Source organism: Mus pahari, chromosome 16, assembly GCF_900095145.1.
Source record: "Mus pahari chromosome 16, PAHARI_EIJ_v1.1, whole genome shotgun sequence".
In the NCBI taxonomy this organism is placed as follows: Eukaryota; Metazoa; Chordata; class Mammalia; order Rodentia; family Muridae; genus Mus; species Mus pahari.
In genome coordinates this window covers 24,764,457-24,785,448 of record NC_034605.1, presented here as the reverse complement: position 1 = coordinate 24,785,448, position 20,992 = coordinate 24,764,457, and the positions used below count along the sequence as shown (strand labels likewise).

The 20,992-nt window shown below is 42.0% G+C and overlaps 1 protein-coding gene across 1 annotated transcript; it reads left to right on the top strand.

Annotated features, from left to right (window-relative positions):
• The first annotated feature begins 1,172 nt into the window (after positions 1-1,172).
• Positions 1,173-12,935, top strand: Zscan26 (zinc finger and SCAN domain containing 26). Its single transcript, XM_021215944.2, has 6 exons — positions 1,173-1,326; positions 5,628-5,703; positions 5,811-5,870; positions 6,685-7,002; positions 7,273-7,420; positions 9,570-12,935. The coding sequence occupies exons 2-6, from the start codon at positions 5,689-5,691 to the stop codon at positions 10,466-10,468; spliced, it is 1,440 nt and encodes a 479-aa protein (XP_021071603.1). The 5' UTR covers positions 1,173-1,326; positions 5,628-5,688; the 3' UTR covers positions 10,469-12,935.
• The last annotated feature ends 8,057 nt before the right edge of the window (positions 12,936-20,992 follow it).

Genomic DNA, 20,992 nt, shown 5'->3' with positions numbered 1-20,992 from the left:
TTTCCTCCTCTAGCCTGGAAAGAGGAGTGTCTGCCTGGAAAGCAGTGACTGACAATTAGACAAACGGGGAACAAAAATTTGCAATTCTCAGGCAATTTAACACATTCCTGGGTATGGCAGGCTACTGTAGAATTTGATCCCAATTTTTGACTCCATGGCTAAGCCCCTTTATGAAATTTTGAATTGACCCAGAAATAGTTATGGGTTTTGAACCTTTAAAAGGAGATTTGACATCTGCTCCTACCATGGGAATTTGGGGCTTGCAAAAGTCTTTTCAGTCAACATGAAAAGGGTGGAGTCCTAATGTGAGTTCTCACTCAAATGATTGGAGATGAACCTCAAACTAAAGTGAATGGCTAACAAGGGGGATTATAGGGGAGGGAAGAATGGTTGCGGACTTTGTGTTCGACACCATAGGAAGGACTTAAACAGATGACTTGTTTGCTCTGAGTTAATCTGCACACAAAACATCTTAAAGCCATGTTTGTTCTGACATGTTTGTTTTAACTTTACACACCACTGGCTTAATAGACTGCAAAGCACGTAACTGATACTACTAGACATTAACGAGACTAAGTTCTGTTGGGTGCCTCTAAGTTCTGTTGGGTGCCTCCGTTCAAAGTCAAACAAGATAAGCATAAAGTAACAAAGTGAACTTCACTTTTTTTTCCCACTTTCTTTTCAGCAGCAACAACAATAACACTCACACTTTAGAAAGAAAATCGGCACATCTTTACCCCTCTTCTCTTCAAAGATCATTGAATTCTAAATTCTAAACCCTACACTCAGGCAACAAAATAAAGAAGGCACAAATGGGAGTCTTTGGAACTTGGTGGCAAAAGGGTGGGGAATGAAGAATAAACCTGAGCACTAATAATTAACTTTGGTTCTCTAGAATCCAACCTACAAGATCATGCCAGCTTTTGCCTAAAGCCCAACCTAAAGATTCAATTCCTGTGTCTGTTTGTTGGTGGCTGTGATTACAGCCCGAGCTTTGTTATTCTAGTGATAGAGATGAAGTGTCTGTGTGAAAACAGCCAAATGAAATGGTCTGATTTGTGTAGGTGAAATGTTTCAACTCAGACCCAGACAGGACACCACCGAGTTGAGTCCTGGTCCTCCCGTCGTCCTAGAGCGGAGCCGGAAACTACTGGGCTGGAACGTAGATTTTGAGAGACGTGTGACTGACCCTGCGACCAGGGCGAGGGGGACATAGGTGATCGGGTTCCAGCGGAGAGAGAACGGCAAACTTGGGACTCTCGAGCGGCGGGTCTGGCTGATACACAGAAACTCTCCACACCTCGGAGCTGGGAGGACCAGAAGCTGGTGCGTGACGGATGCTGCGGGGCATGCGAGAGGGTGGGAGCCCAGGACGTAGTTGGTGAGGCGGTTTCCTGCTGTTGCGCAGGATTATTCTGGAACACACTGTGTAGCTCAAGCTGACCGCAAACTCCAGGATGTCTCCTGCTTCAGCATTCTGATGCTGGGATTGCCAGCACTCCTGGGTTCTGTTGCTTTATTTCGTTGTGAGGGTTTTTTTTTTCCTTTTTTTTTGTTGTTGTTGTTGTTGTTGTTTGTTTGTTTTTGAGAGCGTTTCGTGAAGCCTGTGTTGGCCTCATCATTTGGCGGCGTATACTCTTGATTTGAACTCCTGTTTATCCTTCCATCTCCTGGCTCTGAGCTCATAAGCTGGCGCTGCCACACATGGCTTCTGCATGTTTAAGTAGTTAAGTAGCTACCACTGTAAGTAAGTATAATATTTGAGTAGATAATCCGAAGTAGATGGGTAGACATAGGCGGCTTTACAAGGTATACGTGAGAGAAGAGCGAATACAGAAGCCCTAAAGCTGGAGCTTGTCTGTCTTATTTAGGGATTAACAAGGGCACCAGGGTATTTCGAGCGCAGTGAATAAGTTTGCCACAAAGGTTAAGTATGTGGACAAAGTGGGCATTTGGTTGTGTGAGGAACTTGGTCTTGGGGTGATAGAAAGACATACTCAGACAGGTCTTGTAATTGGACACCCATAATGTGGATAGATTAGAGGATGAGCAGAAATGAAATCAAGAATGGGTTGCAAATCAAAGTTGGGTGCAATTAAAAACCTGCATCTGAGCATAGTGACTAATTTCTATAATCCTAGCACGTGGGAGAATTGCCCATTGTGGGCTATGGAGCGAGAGCCTTGGGAAAAAGGAAAACTGGCAGGAAATCTGGCAGGAAGTGAAGACTGACTGTTGTGGTAGTTGTGGCTAGGTGGATCCCACAGCTTTTGCTTCTGGATCAGATGCACACACACAAGAGAGAAGGAAAAAAATAAATTCACAGTTCTGGGTCTGCAGATTTTTAAAAAAAAAAGTATCAAAGGTAAGTTCAGTCCACTGTTGGTGGTGCATGCCTTCAGTCCCAGCGTTCGGGAGGCAGAGGCAGGCAGATCTCTGAGTTCAAGGCCTGCCTGATCTACAGAACAAATTGCCGGACTAACAGAGCTACACAGAGAAACCCTGTGTGTGTGTGGCGGGGGCGGGGGGGGTAACAAAACCAAAAAAACTGAAGATCAGCTTGGAAACCTGTGTAAAATGATAAATTCTTCAAGTCTCCAAGTTTCATCTGTAGTGTGAGGTTGAAGGAAGTTCTTAGGTGTCTGTGGAGATTGAATAAGCAAGGGAAGCACAGGTGGAACAGCTCTGTTGGCTTGTTGATTGTGACATGAGCTGTGCCTAATCAATAAGAAGAAAAAGGTTAAAGGGTTTTCCCTGTAAGAGTGGGATATATAAGGAACCAAGAACGAACAACAGTGGTATCGCAAGTTTGGTCGTAAAAGCATAAGGAAAATTTAGACCATATTAAATGTGTTCAGCCCGGCGGTGGTGGTGCACACCTTTAATCCCAGCACTGGGGAGGCAGAGGCAGGCGAATTTCTGAGTTTGAGGCCAGCCTGGTCTACAGAGTGAGTTCCAGGACAGCCAAGACTATACAGAGAAACCCTGTCTTGAAAAACCAAAAAAAAAAAAAAAAAAATTTAAATGTGTTCAACTTGATCTTGCTGGTGATGGCAACTCATTGTGTGCAACAGGCTTCATTTCCCCCTTAGGAAGATGTCAGGTGCAGTGTGGGAAGTTGTCAGTGTCAGGAAGACCAGCTTTTAAAGCAGTAGCCCTCAACCTTCCTAATGCTGCACCCCTTTAATACAGTTCCTCTTCTTGTCATCTCCAACCACAGAATTCTTTTCATTGCTACTCTATACCTGTAATTTTGCTGCTGTTATGAATTGTAATCTAAATATTTTTGGAGAGTGAGCTTTGCTGAGGGGGTCACGACCCACAGATTGAGAACCGCTGAGTTGAAGTGGTCTGAGTAAGAGAGCATGCCATCATGAAAATACAAGAAGGGTAAACGGGGATAGGAAGCCGGAGAATCACAAGAACTCATGGTTGCTGGAGAGATGGCTCCGTAGCTAAGAGCACTTCCGGGTCTTCTAGAGGACTCAGATTCAAATCCCAACACCCACGTGGCAGTTCAACCACGGTAACTCCAAATTCAAGAGATCTACACCTTCTTCTGGCTTTCTTCAGGCACATGTGATACACAGATATATATGCAGGCAAAACGTCCATACACAGTTTTGAAAGGAACTTGATCAATTATATACATACAGTATGAAAGAAGGGGAAGACAATGCTCAGCCTTCTGCCTTAAATGTCAGGGTCACTGGCATTCCTTCCAAAGACAGGGTAAACTGCAGTGTATATGTATATATATTTAATCACATTGTAGAGCTGAGTCACCACCAATTTATGTGTTATACCTGTTATCAGAATTCTTATTGCCTTTAAAGAGAGATTTGTTTCTTAAATTATTTATGTATGCCCAGGTACGTGCACTCCAGTACAGTTGTCCTTGGAAGCCAGAAAGGTACTCAGATCTCCTGGTGCTGCAGTTACTGGTGGTGTGAGCCGCCCAGCAGGGCTTCAGGGAACCTCGCTTGGATTCTCTGAAAGAGCAGACTATTTTCTTAGCCACAGAGCCATCTCCTCGGCCCTTCTATTAGTATATTTAAAGAGATAGGATCGATTTTTTTAATATTGATTTTGTTCAACAGATGTCTAAAAAGATTTATTAAAATAAAAACATGACAGTTGAAAGAAGATTGTTTGAGAAGAGAACCATTGTGGGGGCAACTGATCAAAATATATGTGTGACGTGTCATGATGAAATCCATTGTTGTACATAATTAATAAACGATAATTTTAAAAAGAATAGGAAACATGTCAAAGATTTATTACAAGGATTGCCTCATGATTATCAAGTCCTAAGATCTTCAGGGAGAATTAGCAAGCTAAAAACAAAACAACAAATAATTTCACTGTAGTGCAAGTCAAAGACCTGTGACCCACAAAAGCTGGTTATTTAGTTTAAGTCTGAAGGGAAAAGACTTAGGATCCAGAACTGAATCCTCGGTTCAGAGCTGAAGGGAATCCTAGAACCTTCGTGTCTGACTTGAAGCTGCTCCGGAGGAAGTTTTGTTCTTATCTGTGAGAGGATGTGTCCTTTTGTTCTCAGACCTTCTGTTGATCTGGCAACGGCTGCTACTTTGTGAAGGATAGTCCGTTTTACTCTGTCTACAGTCTGTTAGCTTAATATTAAATCCAAAATCACTTTAACCAAATAATTTTCACCCATGTCTCAGACTATAAGTGACTTATAAGCTAACCATCACAGTACTAACCTGATATTTTCTGACCAACAAACATCACTTCCTTGGACTTTCTCAATGTCATGCTGCTCTGAGCCTCTCACATCCTTGCTACTTGAGAGGTATGAGTGGGAGCGTTGTTTCAGCTCACATATATGAGGCTTCATTGAGCAACACAGCAAAACCACGTCACAAACAAACAGATACTAGTAATAGTAATAGCTTTTATATGTAATTATTAGGTTATAAGCTTCCTGGCTCAGCCTCTGGAATGTTGTGATATAGACCTGAAGGACCCCATCTGCTTTAAATCTTTGGTGTTTTGTTTTTAATGCAAACATTGGATTTCAAGTGGTTCACTTAGCTGTGTCTCCTTAATCTAGAACAATAACCTCCTAACATACATCTGCTTTTTTGCTTTGGGGAAATTGGATTCATGCCTGTCATAGATAGTCTGAGTTCTGGATTTCTCAGAAAGTTTCCTCAGTAAATTCATAATAAATAATATTTATTAAAAAGTGTTCCATAGGTAATAGGGTACTTGGTGTTGGTGCCTTCCTATTGGTGCTGCTACACTTGGTCATTGGTTACATTCGCGACTGCCAGGTACCTTTCTCTTCTTTTTACTGATACACAGTGGGGCGGCTAACACTGAGAATGTTCTGTTCTTCCCTCTCCTCACCCAGTGGGTTTAGCATTCATTCGTGCCTCTCACCTGAATCATTTGAGAGTTTTAAAATGGCAGATTTTCAAATCTATTCCAGTTTCTAGTTTGGGTGGCAACCTGTAAAAGTTTTCTCACTTTGCTTATATATTCTTAGGAGTAGCTGCTTTGGAGAACACAAATGAGTAGAAGGAAACGACCCTCAGGGAAGATCACTTGTTGCTGTTGTCACTACTAAGCCTGGCTGTTGCTGTGACTTGTGTTTTTAGGAGTATCTCTCAGGATACAGTCAAGAGAAAAGCCTCCAAAACAGAGGGCCTGAAGCAAGGGATGGCACTGGCCTTGGTGAGTGCGTGTTCATCATCTTTCCTTTTTTTTTCTTTTTAACTTCTTTGAGAGTTTTCAACAACATGTTCTGATGATATTCTGTTCCCACACATACCTCTTCCCAGATTCACCCTAGCAAGCGTGCATACTCTCTGGCTCCCCTGAATCTGAAGGAGGAGCTTCAGGTAATGAGAGAATCACTGTTGTTCATGGTGTCAGAGGTCTGGCCTTGGGGGGGGATCCTAGCAGACTAAATTTAGTGACTTGTCACTCAGTTCAGTGAGAGAGATGTGTGGTAGTGAAGCAAGATAAGAATCAGTTACTTAGCAAGTCCATATTGGGAAGAAACAGGAAGGCAGTGTCCTTAGCCCTGTCTTCAGTGCCCTGACTCAGAATTAAATGAGGGAGAGGACAAGAGCCGAGATGAAGGGGAGAAGATAGCAGTCCTCGTCAATCTGTCTTGGACAAACTGGTCAGTCATTATTTCATGCTAGTTCGGTAAAGTCCTGATCCCTCCAGCAAAGTCATTACTGCTGGTCAGTGGATCCCATCATGGGTGATCTGTCTGCAGAGTTCTTGGGGTCTTGAAAATAACTTATTCTTATCTTTGTGACATTAACCTTAAAGGGGGACTAGAAGCTATGTGTAGTGGTATAGGACTTTAATCCCAGCACTCAGTAACAGGTAGATCTCTGTGAGGCCAGCCTGGTATATTTGGTATGTAGATAACAAATTCCAGGCCAGTTAGAGCCACATAGTAAGAGCCTGTCTCAAAAGAAAAAAAGAAAAGAGGGGTGGGGCTACTAGCAAGGCTAGGGAAATTAGGGACTACCAAGCTTTGTTTGCCAGTTGTCAGAGAGACATTTCTTGAATGATTAGGATATATGTGCAGAGTTGAGTAGAAATCTGACTTTAAAGTTTAAGGTAGTTAAGGAGATATAGTTGTAGATCCAAGTCTGTGCTTTAAGCCACTGTTAAAACTACTGTGCTTGGGAACAGGGATTCAAAGTTCAAGGGGACAGAAAAGGCGTTGGGCAGGAGCCATTGTGCAAACAGTTCAGGCAGCTGCGCTATGAGGAAAGCACTGGACCTCGAGAGGTTTTACGCCGACTCAGGGAGCTCTGCAGACAGTGGCTGCGGCCTGAGACCCACAGCAAGGAGCAGATCCTGGAGCTGCTGGTACTGGAGCAGTTCCTGACCATCCTGCCAAGAGATCTGCAGGTCCAGGTGCTCGAGCACCACCCAGAGACTGGGGAGGAACTGGTGGGAATACTGGAAGATTTGCAGCTGGACCGTGGAAAAGCAGGAGAGCAGAAGGTAAGGGGTGCAGGTGCCCATTTGCAGGAAAGTAAGAAGTGAGCCCCCAGGTCACATAGGTGAACATGAGCACGGCAGTGGGCGGGGCACTGCTCACTGCTGGTCAGTGTGGGCCTCGCCTCACCCTTGCCATCCCCTGTGAGGCTGAAGTGTGTGGAGGCTCTCAGTTCTGCCTCTTCTTAGCCTCTTTCAAGGTTTCTTTGTTCTCTTTTCTGACATTGAAGTGGTTCTTTGTAAACCAGTTTCCTAATTATCTGTACTTATCTCTAGGACTCAGCCCAAAGAAGCAGACCGACGGTGCTGGGTGGCGGGCCAGCCCCTCACAGGGAGACACCGACGGTGCTGGGTGGCGGGCCAGCCCCTCGCAGGGAGACACGGGAGCAGCCTGGGTATGTGCTTCAGAAGCCTGAGGAGAGAGGTAAGAACCAATTTGAATGACAGTAGGCCATGCAGTGCCTCTGCCTTGGCACTCTTAGCCTTTGGGTATTTGTTTCTATCAGGTCTGTTGTGCCTTAATTTGTATACATAATCTAAACTGTAACCTCTCTAGTCAGTGCAGGTTTTTGTTTTTGTTTTTGTTTTGTTGTTGCTGTTTTGTTTGTTTGTTTTTTTTTGTATATACAATAAACTTAGTAACACAGTCAGGATTTAAAAGATCTATAACTCCAAACAATTTGAATGAATAGCACACCAAGGAGAAGTGGAGCTGAGCCTACCTGTTGCTCTTCCCTGAGGCAAAGAATCTTAGGCAGTTTCCTTATTCCCTTTCCCATCTTCAAGTCACTGTGAATGGCAGTGCTGGGGGTGGGGGAGTTAATCAGTTTCTTTGGCTCTGGTTTGTTACTGATCTATTTCTTACTTTTAGTCTCTGTCTCTCCCTCCCTTCCTCCCTCCCCTTCTTTGTTTTTTGACACAGGGTCTTCCTGTGTAGCTCTGGCTGATCTCAACTACAACTATGTAGATCAGCTGGCCTTGAACTCTCCAGTGTCTTTGATACTTTCACTAAGTTACATTGTAGTCTTCTCTGTCACTTAAATACTGATGTCTCCCCTTGCTTAGGTCCCTTAGTGAACTGGGGAATGCTATTCTATTTTTTCACATGAAGGACTGTGGCCACATTGGGAAGAGGAACAGAGAGAGACAGCAGCCACTCCCCTCAGGCAATACTGAATTGTGCTGCGCCTCCCACCCACAGGCACTCTGTTGGCCTGTTCATTTCCATTTCCCCTTCCTGTTTCTCTCTTCTGGCTCCCTTCTGCCTCATTCATCCTATTCCCTGCTCCAGGCTCCCCACTCTCTCACTGTCTGGGTCAGTGTCCTCGCCTGTTTACTCATGGGAAGTTAACGTCCAGTTTCTGGCTTCTCTCTTTCCATAGTTAAAGAGCCAAGTTTTGTTTTGTGCCCTGAATCTGTTATAGGTTCTAACCCTGAGTAAACAGTACCTACTACTAACTAAGTATTCTTACTTCTTCTGCTGTCATCTTTCTTGTTCAGTGTTAGAAAAATTTGCAACATTTGAATAGAAGAAGCCTGCAGTTCCCCTCTGAGGGAAACACATCATATTTCAGCATGGTGTTTTTGTGAATGCATTATTCTCAAGGTCTTAAGGTCCTGGTACTGTTGATTTATTGATAAGAACTTAAACAGTTTTTCCAAGATTACATACTACGTAGTGATAAAATTGGCACCATGCCAACCCTTCTTCATTTGTCAAAGTACCTTCCCTGTTAAACTTGATGGTCCTCAGGTGACCTGATTTATGATGCTTTTTGTTTCCCAGGTGACAAATCATGATCAAGAATATGCAGTCATGCTTAGTAGCTTCTGTGTGTGTAATGTATGTCACATAATAAAATATAGAACATTTAAAATAAATTACCTCCCACCACAACCCCTGCCCTTCCCCAAAGCCAATATGGTTAACACTTCCTCAGATGTCAAGCTGGATGTGCTGGCACTGTAATTATGGGAGCTGAGAGGAGAGGATTAGGTTAGGCCAGGTTATTCTGCGTAGTAAAAACTTAACCTCAAACAAACAAACAAAACTACAGTTTCTCGTAAATCACTATATATATATATATATATGTGTGTGTGTGTGTATACATATATATACATATATATGTATATAGTGTACATATATATGTACATATATATGTACATATATACGTACATATATATGTACATATATACATATATATATATATAGTGATATATATTAAATAATCATAAGCAAAATTTTGTTGTTTTTTTTTACTTCGTGGGGATTGAAGCAATCTCATCTCTTAAGAAAACTTTTACAAAGGACCTGGTTTCATTTCCCAGCACACACATTGCAGCTCACAACATTCTGTAACTCCAGTTTCCAGGAACTGGACAACCTCTCATGGTTTCCTTGGCACTACATGCATGTTGTGTACATGAATACATGCAAATAAAACACACATAACATTTTTTTTAATTTATACACATGGCTTTATTTAAGTATCTCCTCCTATTTACAGATTCCTTTTCCTGAACACCAAAAATAAAATAATTAGTGATATATATATATATATTTAATGTTTCAGGTAAAGAGACAAGGAGTGAGAATGGGAAGCTCATTGCAGGGACAGGCTCTTGTGGAAGAGTGGAATCATCTGTTACCATGTCTGAACCCATTGAGGCCCAGTGTGAGGACCTGAGCTTGAAAAAGAATCCAGCCATGCCCAAGGAAAACACTAACAGCCAATGCTTGGAAACTAAGGAGAGACTTGTTCAGAACTCAGGCCTGATCGAACATGACAGGGCACATACAGGAGAAAGATCCTGTGAATCTGTAGTATATCAGAGTTCTGTTGCTACTGACCATCAGGAAATCTCTAAAGAGAAAGGTCATCCCTGCCAAGAGTGTGGGAAAGTCTTTCAGAGAAGTTCACACCTCATCAGACATCAGAAAATCCATCTTGGTGAGAAGCCTTACCAGTGTAAAGAGTGTGGAAAAGTCTTTAGCCAGAACGCAGGTCTTTTGGAGCATCTCAGGATCCATACTGGAGAAAAACCCTATCTGTGTATCCACTGTGGAAAGAACTTCAGGCGAAGCTCTCATCTTAATCGACACCAAAAAATTCACAGTCAGGATGAGCCCCGAGAATGCAAGGAGTGTGGGAAAACCTTTAGTCGGGCCCTCCTCCTCACCCATCATCAGAGAGTCCATGGTCGTTCCAAAAGACATCACTGTAATGAGTGTGGAAAAGCCTTCAGCTTGACCTCCGACCTTATTCGACATCATAGGATTCACACTGGAGAAAAACCTTTCAAATGTAACGTGTGTCAGAAAGCTTTCCGCCTAAATTCACATTTAGATCAGCATGTCAGAATCCACAATGAAGAAAAACCCTACAAGTGCAGTGAATGCAATGAAGCCTTCAGGCAGAAGTCTGGTCTCTTTCAGCATCAGAGACATCACCATAAAAGCAAACTGGCTTGATGAGGTTCTCTATTTGAAACATCGAAATGTTACATTGATAAGCAAACAGCGCCTTTTGAAAGAACTCATCACGGCTTCAGTATTCTTGGAAGCCATTTGCCTCCGTTGTGTCCCTCTCTTGGCTTTACTTAAAGCCATAATTAGACTTCAATAATTTACCAGAATAGCAGAATCAGAGTTAAACAAGTATTCACTACAGAACTTCTCAGAGCTTTCGATGTGATAATACATGATTATTTATCTCTTAAATATTAGCTTTATGTGTGAATGAAGTGTTTTAAATCAGCAAGTCAAGTGCCTATAGATTTATACCGAACAAGATAAAGCTGATATTTTTGTAAGTGCTGTAGCAACAGGCTCCTAAAACATAAAATTAATGAGGGTTGGGGAGATGACTCAGTGGTTTAATCAAGTTGCTATGCAAGTGGAAGGACTGTTTTGGATCCCCAACACCCATGTAAAGTCAAATGAGTATGGTGGCCAGCCTGTGGCCTGTGGTCCCACCCCTCAGGTGACAAAAATGGGATCTTTAGAGCAAGCTGGCTAGCCAGACTAGCTATATCGGCAAACTTTGGACTCAGGGGAGAGAGTTTGGAGAGCAGTTGGTGGAGTTATTGAGGAAGACTCCTGATGATAATCTAAGTGCACATGTATCCATACACATGTAGAGCCATACCCGCAAACATCATACATATGAAAAGACAAATCCTAAGGAGCTAGAGTTAGCAGTTAACATATCTGCTCTTGCAGAGGACCCATCCATTTTCAGTTCCAAGCACCTCCATAGCACAGCATCTCACAGTTCCAGTTCCAGGGATCTGGCCTTCTCAGGCTTCTGTACACAGTGGTCCACAGAAACTGTTGGACACATACACACAACTGGTAAAATATTTTTAAGCCCAAAATAAATCTAATAATGCTTAGAAATACACATTCTCAAGGGTCTAACATAGGTTAACTGAACATTTTTCTTATTGGGTACACACACACACACACACACAACACTGGCTTCATATCCACTTTACCCTTGTACCATCAATGAATGCATTTCTGAAAGCTTTTGCTGTTTAACTATATAACCTACCCTTAGGATTAGCTCATGTCATTTTACATTTCCTACCCATTTTAACCACAGTATCACAGTGTTTCAAATTATAAATCAAAGTTTTACCTAAACTATGCAAGAGACTTTGAGTCATTTGAGTGAACTGTGTTGAATTATTCTAAGCAGCGACTTTCTTACTGGGCAGCAACAGTGCCAGTACAGTGACTGCTTGAAGGACACCTTTTTTTAATGAATGTCCCATGGGGGAAAATGGTTTTTTTTTTTCCCTTTGATACCAATGATGCAAATTTAAATGATACTTATTTTGAAACCATTGTGAGCATTCAAGTCAAATCAGCTTGGAGAGATTGTGGCCATCAGGTCATATTGACTGTCTCGATCCTGATGAAAAGCAGTAAGCTTGGAGTCTTCCCAAGCCCCACACCTGACTGCTAAACATAGCTTCTGGTTGGTAGTTGCACAGGGTGTACTTCGCAGGAAAGGGGCTTCTTAAGTTATGCCGCTTTGGGAAGATAAGAGGACCCTTGTAGTGATTACAACTTGGTTTCCCTACACTTGGCTTACAAATAAATAGCAACGTAGAAATGCTTATTTTTCTTGTCCGATAGAAAAAGATAGAGTCAGTCCAAGACAGATTCATGGTAAACCATCAGCTTGCTGCCAGTCACGTCTAAGGAGGGAACAGGCCAAGTTCTTCTAGGCGCAATTCTGACATTAATCTTCCGTTTCATCCCCTTTTAACCAAACTCAGCTCTGCACAAAATAAGGCCCTCTTCCTCTGTCAAGATTTTGGCCTAAGATACACTGTAAACGAAATTGGGGAAAGCTGCACCAAGAGACTGGCTGAACTGAGAAGAACCTCTTTTTGACCTTTTGCCCACACTTTGCATGTGATAGTTGCAACTTCAGCAGTCATATGGCCTTAAAAACTGATGGCATGGACCATGGTTAGGTCCTCAACACCACCAAAATAACAGTGTTAGCATGTGATCAATCTCCTTGATGTTTAACTCATGTCCATACCAAAATGTGCATGTAACAGGCATTTGTAACACGCATAATTCCTAAACCTCAGAAGAAACACCTGTCTTGGAACATGCTTTATATTTCTACTGTTGAACATTCTTTTATGCATTGATTAATCATGTATCACTGTGTGAAAGTGACGTTCCTTTTCTGGCCTTTCTCTTAGCTTCTCCTTTTACTTCCAAACAGCATGGCCCTTAAAAATTAGAGAACTATCAAAATTTTAAATGCACATTACTCTTCATCAGTTTGTGTGTGTAGTATTTACCCAACAAATATATTTAAAGCAACATAAAAACATAATTATTGATAGTGTGAAGAGAGTACTTTTCTATGGAAATAGTGATATTGACAGTATTGTAAACAGTCTGAAAAGTGTTAAAGTTTTTAAGTAATTTTTGAATAAAATTAAAGCTTTAAAAAGAAAGTAAAGATTTTTAAATGGTGTTTCCTACAGCATTATTTAATAAAGAATATAACCTAAACCTGCATTACTGAGAATAGTTAAGTAAATTATTGTACCCTATACAACGGAATACCATTGCTGGGATGTTTATAAGCTATGCTTATGGGAGTGGGAGAGTCTTAGTTGGTAAAATGCCTATGACTCAGACATGTGAGCTCAGATTCCCAGTACCCATGTAAAGTGGTAGCGATGGTATACAGAGCTATAATCCCCCTGGGGGTGGGGGATCCCTGGAGCTTCCTGGCAGCCAATGTAGCTGCATCAGTGAGCCCCAAGATTCAGTAAGAGACCTTGTCTAAGAAATAAGGTTGAAGAGTTATAGAGAAAAGCCTCTGGCATCGACCTCTGGCCTCTGCACCCACATGCACATGTAGATGCTCATAAACACTCAGAACAGTATTTTTAAGCTGCTATGGAAAAATAATTCTATGCTGTCTTAGCCCAATAAATAAAGTGCAAACTTACATTTGATTTCCATAGGTGCTTCAAAAACTATTATTCTCAATGAACAAAACGTTCCCCAAATGTCCCGAGAATTTATAAGACATTTATAGGAAGGCTGTGGAGGTGGATCTGCCAGTAAGAGCGTTTGCCACCACACCTGAGTTCAATCCTTGAGACCCACATAGCAAGAGAGAGCTGACTCCAGGTTGTCATGTGATCTATTGGAATACATAGGAAGTAAATATGGTTAACTCTTGAATTTAAGCTACCTGGGGTTTCGCACGCATATAAAATCTGTATACTCACCTTGGGGCTTTGTTGGGTATTTACCCATCTGACTGTCCGCACAAGACCCTGTTAAGGTCAACCCTGTTAAGGCTTTGTCTTTATGGATGACAGTCTAGGAAAATTTTTCTTTTGTGGTGCTGGGGACCGAACCCAGTAAGTATGTCAAGCCAGAGCTCTCCCTCGGGTACATCCTACGGGTTTTTTGTTGTTGTTGAAATGATTTACGGAAATGTGCGATTGTTTGCTTTCTTCGAAACTACCAGGAGAGGTGGGGGTTTAAAAAACCTGCCTCCACCGGTTGGTTCACCAGAGATTGTCACCAGGCTCCTAAGGAACACAGCGACAGCCGGAAGTTGCCACTGAGTCTCCTACTCCGTCTACAGGAAGTGCTCCCTCGGTGGCCAGCTCCGTCTGCAGGAAGTGCCCCCTGTCCTTCATCCCCCTGGACCCCTTCCCGCCGAGCTTCACTGTCGCGGGCTCGGAGACTAACAGCAAGTATGGCCAGGCTGTGACGCTCTGGCCTTTTGGCTCCGGTCGCAGGCTTTTTTTCTTGAGCTTCGGCACATCCTCACATCCTCGTTAGCACACGTTCCCTAAGCTTTTAAGCAGCATATAGACAGACTTGGCTGCTGGACGCTGGCGTATATAGTTTTAGCGTAGATTTGGGCACGTTAGAGCCCTGGCTAAGGCACCACAGGTACACCTATTACATTCGTCAAGAAGTGTGCCGGTCTTTGTTGGGTACCAGGTACGTGCTGCGATTCTAGAGTCTATGTAGAGGTCTGCCAGGAGCAGGAGTGGCTGTGCAGTGATCTGCAATAGAAGCTGAAGAACGGAGTGCATGCACCCAGCGGTGCACACCCAGTTGCCACCTGTGTGGCTCATTTTTCCCGTGGTATATTAGATTTGAGGGTAACCACGGAAGATTATGCACGTACAGAGCAGATCATTTATCAGTAGGAATTTACATTGGAAGGATGGACCAATACAAAGTAGGAAGGAAAACTCACCCTGTGGTGAATTCGAGGAATCGGGAAGCCTGTGGTTTTTTTTAATGTGTAGGAACTAACTTCTTTTATTCTAGTATTAACTTTACACGTGGAAAATAATTAGGTGCTTAATAGACTTGGTGGTAAACTAAACGGGAGACGCAGGTAAGATAGGATTCTGGGAGTTTGAAGTTAGCCCAAGGATAAGTTTCTGATGGTGGCCATGGTGTGTGTGTGTCCTCTCTGAACACCGTTTGCAGCTCTCTAATTCAGTGTAGATGGATGGTTCCTATTTGCTGAGGCTTCTGTATACAAGACACAAGACTGGTTCCCACTTTCAACATCAGTTCTAAGTTCCACTTTATTTTACCTATGCTTCTGACCCAGTGGCCGGAAGTTTTTACTAACTGCTCCCAGAGCTCAGAGCTCACAGAACTCAGGAAACATGCTTACTGATGTGTTACAAAGCATATTGCACAGGATTCAGGTGAAGCAGACGATAGATAGCCCTGTGTTTAAGAATAAGGGGTGTGATTTCAAAAGAAAACTAGCAAAAAAGAAGGAGGAGGAGAAAGAGGAGGAGGAGGAGAAAGAAAGAAGAAAGCAAAAGAAAAAATAACTGGCTTTTTCTTGTACCAGATTGTTCAATTTTTATAGTAGAGAATGAAGCCAGTAAATGAACTTTAAAAATATGACAGCTAAGAAAGGCTTATAGTTCCCACNGTTGCTGCTTTTTCTCAAAGGGCTTACCTCAAGATTGAGAGATGCAGGGGAAATGGTTGCAATTATAGATGTTCTTGTACGCCCCCCAAGAGAATCTTGCAGGATTCTAGTTAGTTGAGATTCTCGATAAGGAATATGAGGTGTTCTTTCCACAAGAGCAGTAATNACTCTTCCCAGAGTCAAGAGGGATTGGTTGATATTTCCAGCTTCCCAGGCCCTCTTGTCAACAGCTCCAGAACGCCCAATATTTTCACTTCCTGCAAGATCAACCTTTAANAAAAAAAAAAAAAAAAAAGTCAATCTATTGTATTTAGATTCAAAGATTTGTATTCTTTTATATATTTTACTCTATACAACGTTCTAAATCGTAGCAAAATAAATTTTCACAACAAATTCCTTCTCCCACTTCAAAGCTAGTTAATGAAGTTAACTATGAAAATACTGTACATAAGTGAGAATTTCAGCTTTTCTAGGAAGAAATCAAGAATAGCACAGTGGCATCAAGGTGGGATACTTACCAAATTCAACATTCCAATTTTAATAAGCTCTTCTCCATCAATTGTTGTTTCTTTCATGTGTATCGTAACAGAAAAAAACTGAGTATGAACGACTAGAAAACAAGATCAAGTTGTCTACTCATTACAATGGAAATGTTATCTGTTCTCTATGTAATACTAAAAGCAGGAAAAGAAGCTCTGAATGTACCAGGGAGGGCCAAGACATCATTAATCAGAAAATGGAACTTGGAAAGACAAAATTCTACCTGCTACCTACAATACTGACCCTATCAAAGAAGCTATCAAAACTACCCTAGAACTTTTGCAGTTCCTGGGATCCATCCCAGCAACACATACACATGTTCAAAGAATTTTGGGGAAAATCTGAAAAAAAGAGTGTTTCAGAGTATATGGCTCCCAACCAGAACATCAATGTGTTTATTAATGTCATTAGGATTGGTGAATATGGTTAAAAAAAAAAAAAAAGAATAAGGGGTGTGGTGCTTCTATGCCCTCTGTGGAGGCATCAGTTTCCAACTGTTTGGAAGCTTCACAAATCCTGCCTTTAGATTTTGATGGAAACATTATTATATAGACCTAGTTATAATTGTTCTATGGTTCATCCATTTAACTTAACAGTTTATTCTATCCACAGGAGTTTTGTTTTGTTTGTTTTTTAAAGCAACATGGCTCTAAGAACATCCACACTATTATGTAACCACCACAATGAACTGAGATCTGTAAGCTAATTCAGGGATTATTCCTGGATAGTAACATTTCTAGATACTATAGAAGAGCTGCTGTCTTCCTGGATTAATTTAAAAAAGCACAAATGACAGCATTTTAGCATTTGCTGTTCTTCACTTAAAATATTTTATAAATCTTTCATATTCGTACATGTGCTATACCTTTTCATTTGTATTTAATTAATACATGCTGTGCCAGTGTATGATTTTAATTATTATACTTTCATAGCTGCCCTCTTACTAATGAACTTCCAGTACTGTAAAGTTATCTTTTATTTACCTGATTTAATTGTCTCCAAGGCTTATTACCTCAATCTGCTAACCTAGGCCTTATCCTGAACATTTCTAGCCTCCATACAACCTAATCTAGGTCTAGAATGTTTTCAGCCTCTGAGACTTGCTGCTAACTAAGCTCACTCTTTCCAGTTCATTCTGATCTCTGGCTGGTTGGACAATTCAGCTGTTCTGGCTCAAATTCCTCTCCATGCCAACTGATTCAATCTGGCTTCTCTCCACTTCTGAATTGCTCTCCTTGGCCTCATAATCACTTTGACAATGCGTTCTAATATTTTGGCTCCTTCTCTGACTTGCTCTGTCTTTACCTGTGTCTAGCTTCTTCTGTCTTTAACCTGTCTCTGTCAAACTCTCCTGGTAAATGTCTCTTTCATTTTTCTCTCTGTGGGCACTGCTCTCTTAAGTAACTTCCCTTTCCTCTCTCTTCTCATGAGAGTTGGGCATATCTTATTCTGTCCGATCTTTCTCTAATTCCTCACTTTGTCTGCCTCTCAATTTAGACATCACTCATTTTGTTTGTAGAACATGATTTTAATATTTTCAACTGTTAATAGTCAACAAACAAAATAGTTATTTTAAGATATATTTCCTTGTTATGTCTCCCTTTTCATTTCTGATTTTATTAATTTGGATACTGTCTCTGTGCCCTCTGGTTATTCTGGCTAAAGGTTTATCTACCTTCTTGGTTTTTCAAAGAACCAGCTCCTGGTTTTGTTGATTCTTTGCATAGTTCTTTTTGTTTCTATTTGGTTGATTTCAGCCCCAAGTTTGATTATTTCCTGCCATCTACTCCTCCTGGGTGTACCTGCTTCCTTTTGTTCTAAAGCCTTCAGGTGTACTGTTAAGCTGCTAGTGTATGCTCTCTTCAGTTCCTTTTTGGAGGCACTTAGAGCTATGAGTTTTCCTCTTACCACTGATTTCATTGTGTCCCATAGGTTATGGTATGATGTGTCTTCATTTTCATTAAATTCTAAAAAGTCTTTAATTTCTTTCTTTATTTCTTCCTTGACCAAGGTATCATTGAACAGAGCATTGTTCGGCTTCCATGTATATGTGTGCTTTCCATTGCTTTTGTTGGTATTCAAGACCAGTCTCAGTTCATGGTGATCTGAGAGAGTGCATGCAATTTTCTCAGTCTTCTTGTACCTGTTGAGGTCTGCTTTGCGACCAATTATATGGTCAGTTTTGGAGAAAGTACCATGAGGTGTTGAGAAGAAGGTACACTCTCTTGATTTAGGATGAAATGTTCTATAGATATCTGTTAGATTCATTTGGTTCATAACCTGCTAATTTCACTGTGCCTCTGTTCAGTTTCTGTTTCCATGATCTGTCCATTGCTGAGAGTGGGGTGTTGAAGTCTCCCATTATTATTGTGTGGGGTGTGATGTATGCTTTGAGCTTTAGTAAAGTTTCTTTAATGAATGTGGGTACCCTTGCATTTGGAGCACTGCTTGTGGACGTTGTACATCGTGGTGCGGAGCCTAGTGCGCACCACGATGTACAACGTCCACAAGCAGGTTTTCCTGTAACTCTTTAAGGAGTTTTTATGTTTCCTCTTTAAGGGCTTCTAGCTGTTTACTTGTGTTCTCCTGTATTTCTTTAAGGGAGTTATTTATGCCCTTCTTAAAGTCCTCTATCCCCATCATGAGAAGTGATTTTAGATCCAAATCTTGCTTTTCTGGTATGATGGTGTATCCAGGACTTGTTATGATGGGAGAATTGGGTTCTGATGATGCCAAGTAACCTTGGTTTCTGTTGCTTCTGTTCTTATGCTTGCCTCCTGCCATCTGATTATCTCTAGTGCTACCTGCCCTCNCTATATCTGACTGGNGCCTGTCCTTCCTGTGATCTTGGTTGTATCAGAACTCCTCAGAGTTCAGCTATCTCTGTGATCCTGTGATTCTAGGATCCTGTGATCCTGTAATTCTGTGATCCTGTGATCCTGGGTGTGTTAGAGCTCCTGGGAGTCAAGCTGCCTCTGGGACCCTAAGATCCTGGTGTGACCACACTCCTCGGATTCTGGTATCCTGGGATCCTGTGGTCCTGGGCTTGTTAGAGTGCCTGGGAGTAGAGCTTCTTCAGGGTATCATGGGAATGGCTGCAGAGTTCATGCCCAAGGTCTGCTCAGGGCACCAGCCCAGATCACAAGGAACCTGGGCCACTGGTCGAGTGGAGTTCTTGGATGCCTGGGTCCTGCTGATCCCAGTTACTCCCGGTGTTGGGGCAGATGTTGTGTCTTCCTCACCTCCGATCCTATCTGTCCAAAGGATTTTTGGAGTTACAAGCAAGACAAAAGTAAATACCAGATGTAGTTCACACTAACATAGGAGATTTGTTGGAGTAAGATCAAAATTGTGCTTTAGGAAATACACATCAATGATATGATGTAAGAAACAAAACTATTGCAATAGTGGATGAAAATGGTAACTAAGGAAATGGGAAGGAAGGAATTGCTGTCAGAGGTATTTTATAGAAATAATTAGCCAAACTCAGTGATCATATAAGGCCTGAGGTTAAGCCTAACGGCATGGGAAGTGGTTGACCTCAATAGAAGTGGAGAAATACATAAGGAACCCCACTGTGAGGTGACCCTGATTTCCTCTTAATATGTGTGGAAATGATAGTGCAGGAGAGACATCCTGCTGGCACTGGAAAATGTGGGCCTGGAGTCTAAAGGACACTTGAAGCCAGAAAAGTATGTGGATGTCCTTGAAACAGATGTGCTGAAATTGAGATCACAAAAGGAAAAAGGAGACAAGAGAAAGAAGGAACCTGCTGTGTCTCTACTGCTTCAGGTGTCTGTTGTTCTATAAGAATAAAGACAAAACCCAAATAACGAAAACAGTGTCTTAGAGTCCTATAGATTGATTGGCCAATTCTACTGTGGGTTTTGCTTGGGGTTGCTCATATAGCTGTATTTAGCTTATAAATTATATAGGCTCTAGGCCCAGCTAGGGTTTAGCTTAAGAGGCCTGATTCCAAGTGACCTTTACATGACTAGCTTGGGTCTCCTCACAGCATGGCTGTCTTATGTCGGTGTCCTAAAAGCTGCAGGGACACTTCCTTTTTCTGTGTCATGATGGGGTATTTTCTGGATAGTCTGGGTAGGTATTCTTAGCCTTTCTTCTCTCATGGTATATCCCTTACCTCTGGGCTCAACTCCTTTAGTGTTTAGGATATGACTTAGATGCATAGGGTTAGCCTTTGGGCGCAGCATAGGCGAGGCAAAAATAAGAATATGTTTCATAAGGTTTTAAGTTGACTTTAATTTTCTGTTCAATTCTTATACTGTAGATGTTCATTTAGAAATGCATTTATGAAGCTCAGACTTAAGATAGCTGAGTCTTCCTGCAGCTTCTAATTTCAACATGTATGAAGTTTTGCCGGGTTCTGCTCCTGAGAATGAAGGCAGCCTTGTGACAGTGAAAGTGGAAGATCCCACCTGGGAGCAACCAGGCAACTCACAGGAGGGCAGGGTGCATGCTCAGGAACTTAACGGCCTGCAATTTCGGCACTTATGTTACCAGGAGGCACCTGGGCCCCGGGAAGCTCTGGCCCAGCTTCGGGAACTTTGCCATCAATGGCTGAGGCCAGAGACCCACACAAAAGCACAGATCATAGAGTTGCTGGTACTGAAGCAGTTCCTGACCATCTTACCCAAGCCTGCATCAGACATAGCCTCTGCAGAGAGGTGATGAGGCAGTGACGTTACTGGAGAATCTAGCCTCGGAACATTGAGACAAAGGGCAGCAGGTGGGGAAATAATGAGCGCGCATGTGTGGAAAGGTAGTGGGGTAGGAAAATGTATCTGCTAATGCTCACCCTCTTATTCTGAAATAATTCAGAATTTAGAGAAGGACCACCAAAACAGCATCCTCGTCACCTAGATTTAGCTCTCGGTAACACTGGTTCCATGATGTGCCCCACCTACCCTATCCATATTCCTGTGCAAATCATTGTTTGTGCATAGGCATGCACAGTTAAT

Bases quoted from the DNA above. Each gene is read 5' to 3' on its own strand.
- Zscan26 (XM_021215944.2), top strand. The intron at 5,871-6,684 runs GTAATGAGAGAA...GCTTGGGAACAG, and splicing joins ATCTGAAGGAGGAGCTTCAG to GGATTCAAAGTTCAAGGGGA. The intron at 7,003-7,272 runs GTAAGGGGTGCA...ACTTATCTCTAG, and splicing joins GAAAAGCAGGAGAGCAGAAG to GACTCAGCCCAAAGAAGCAG.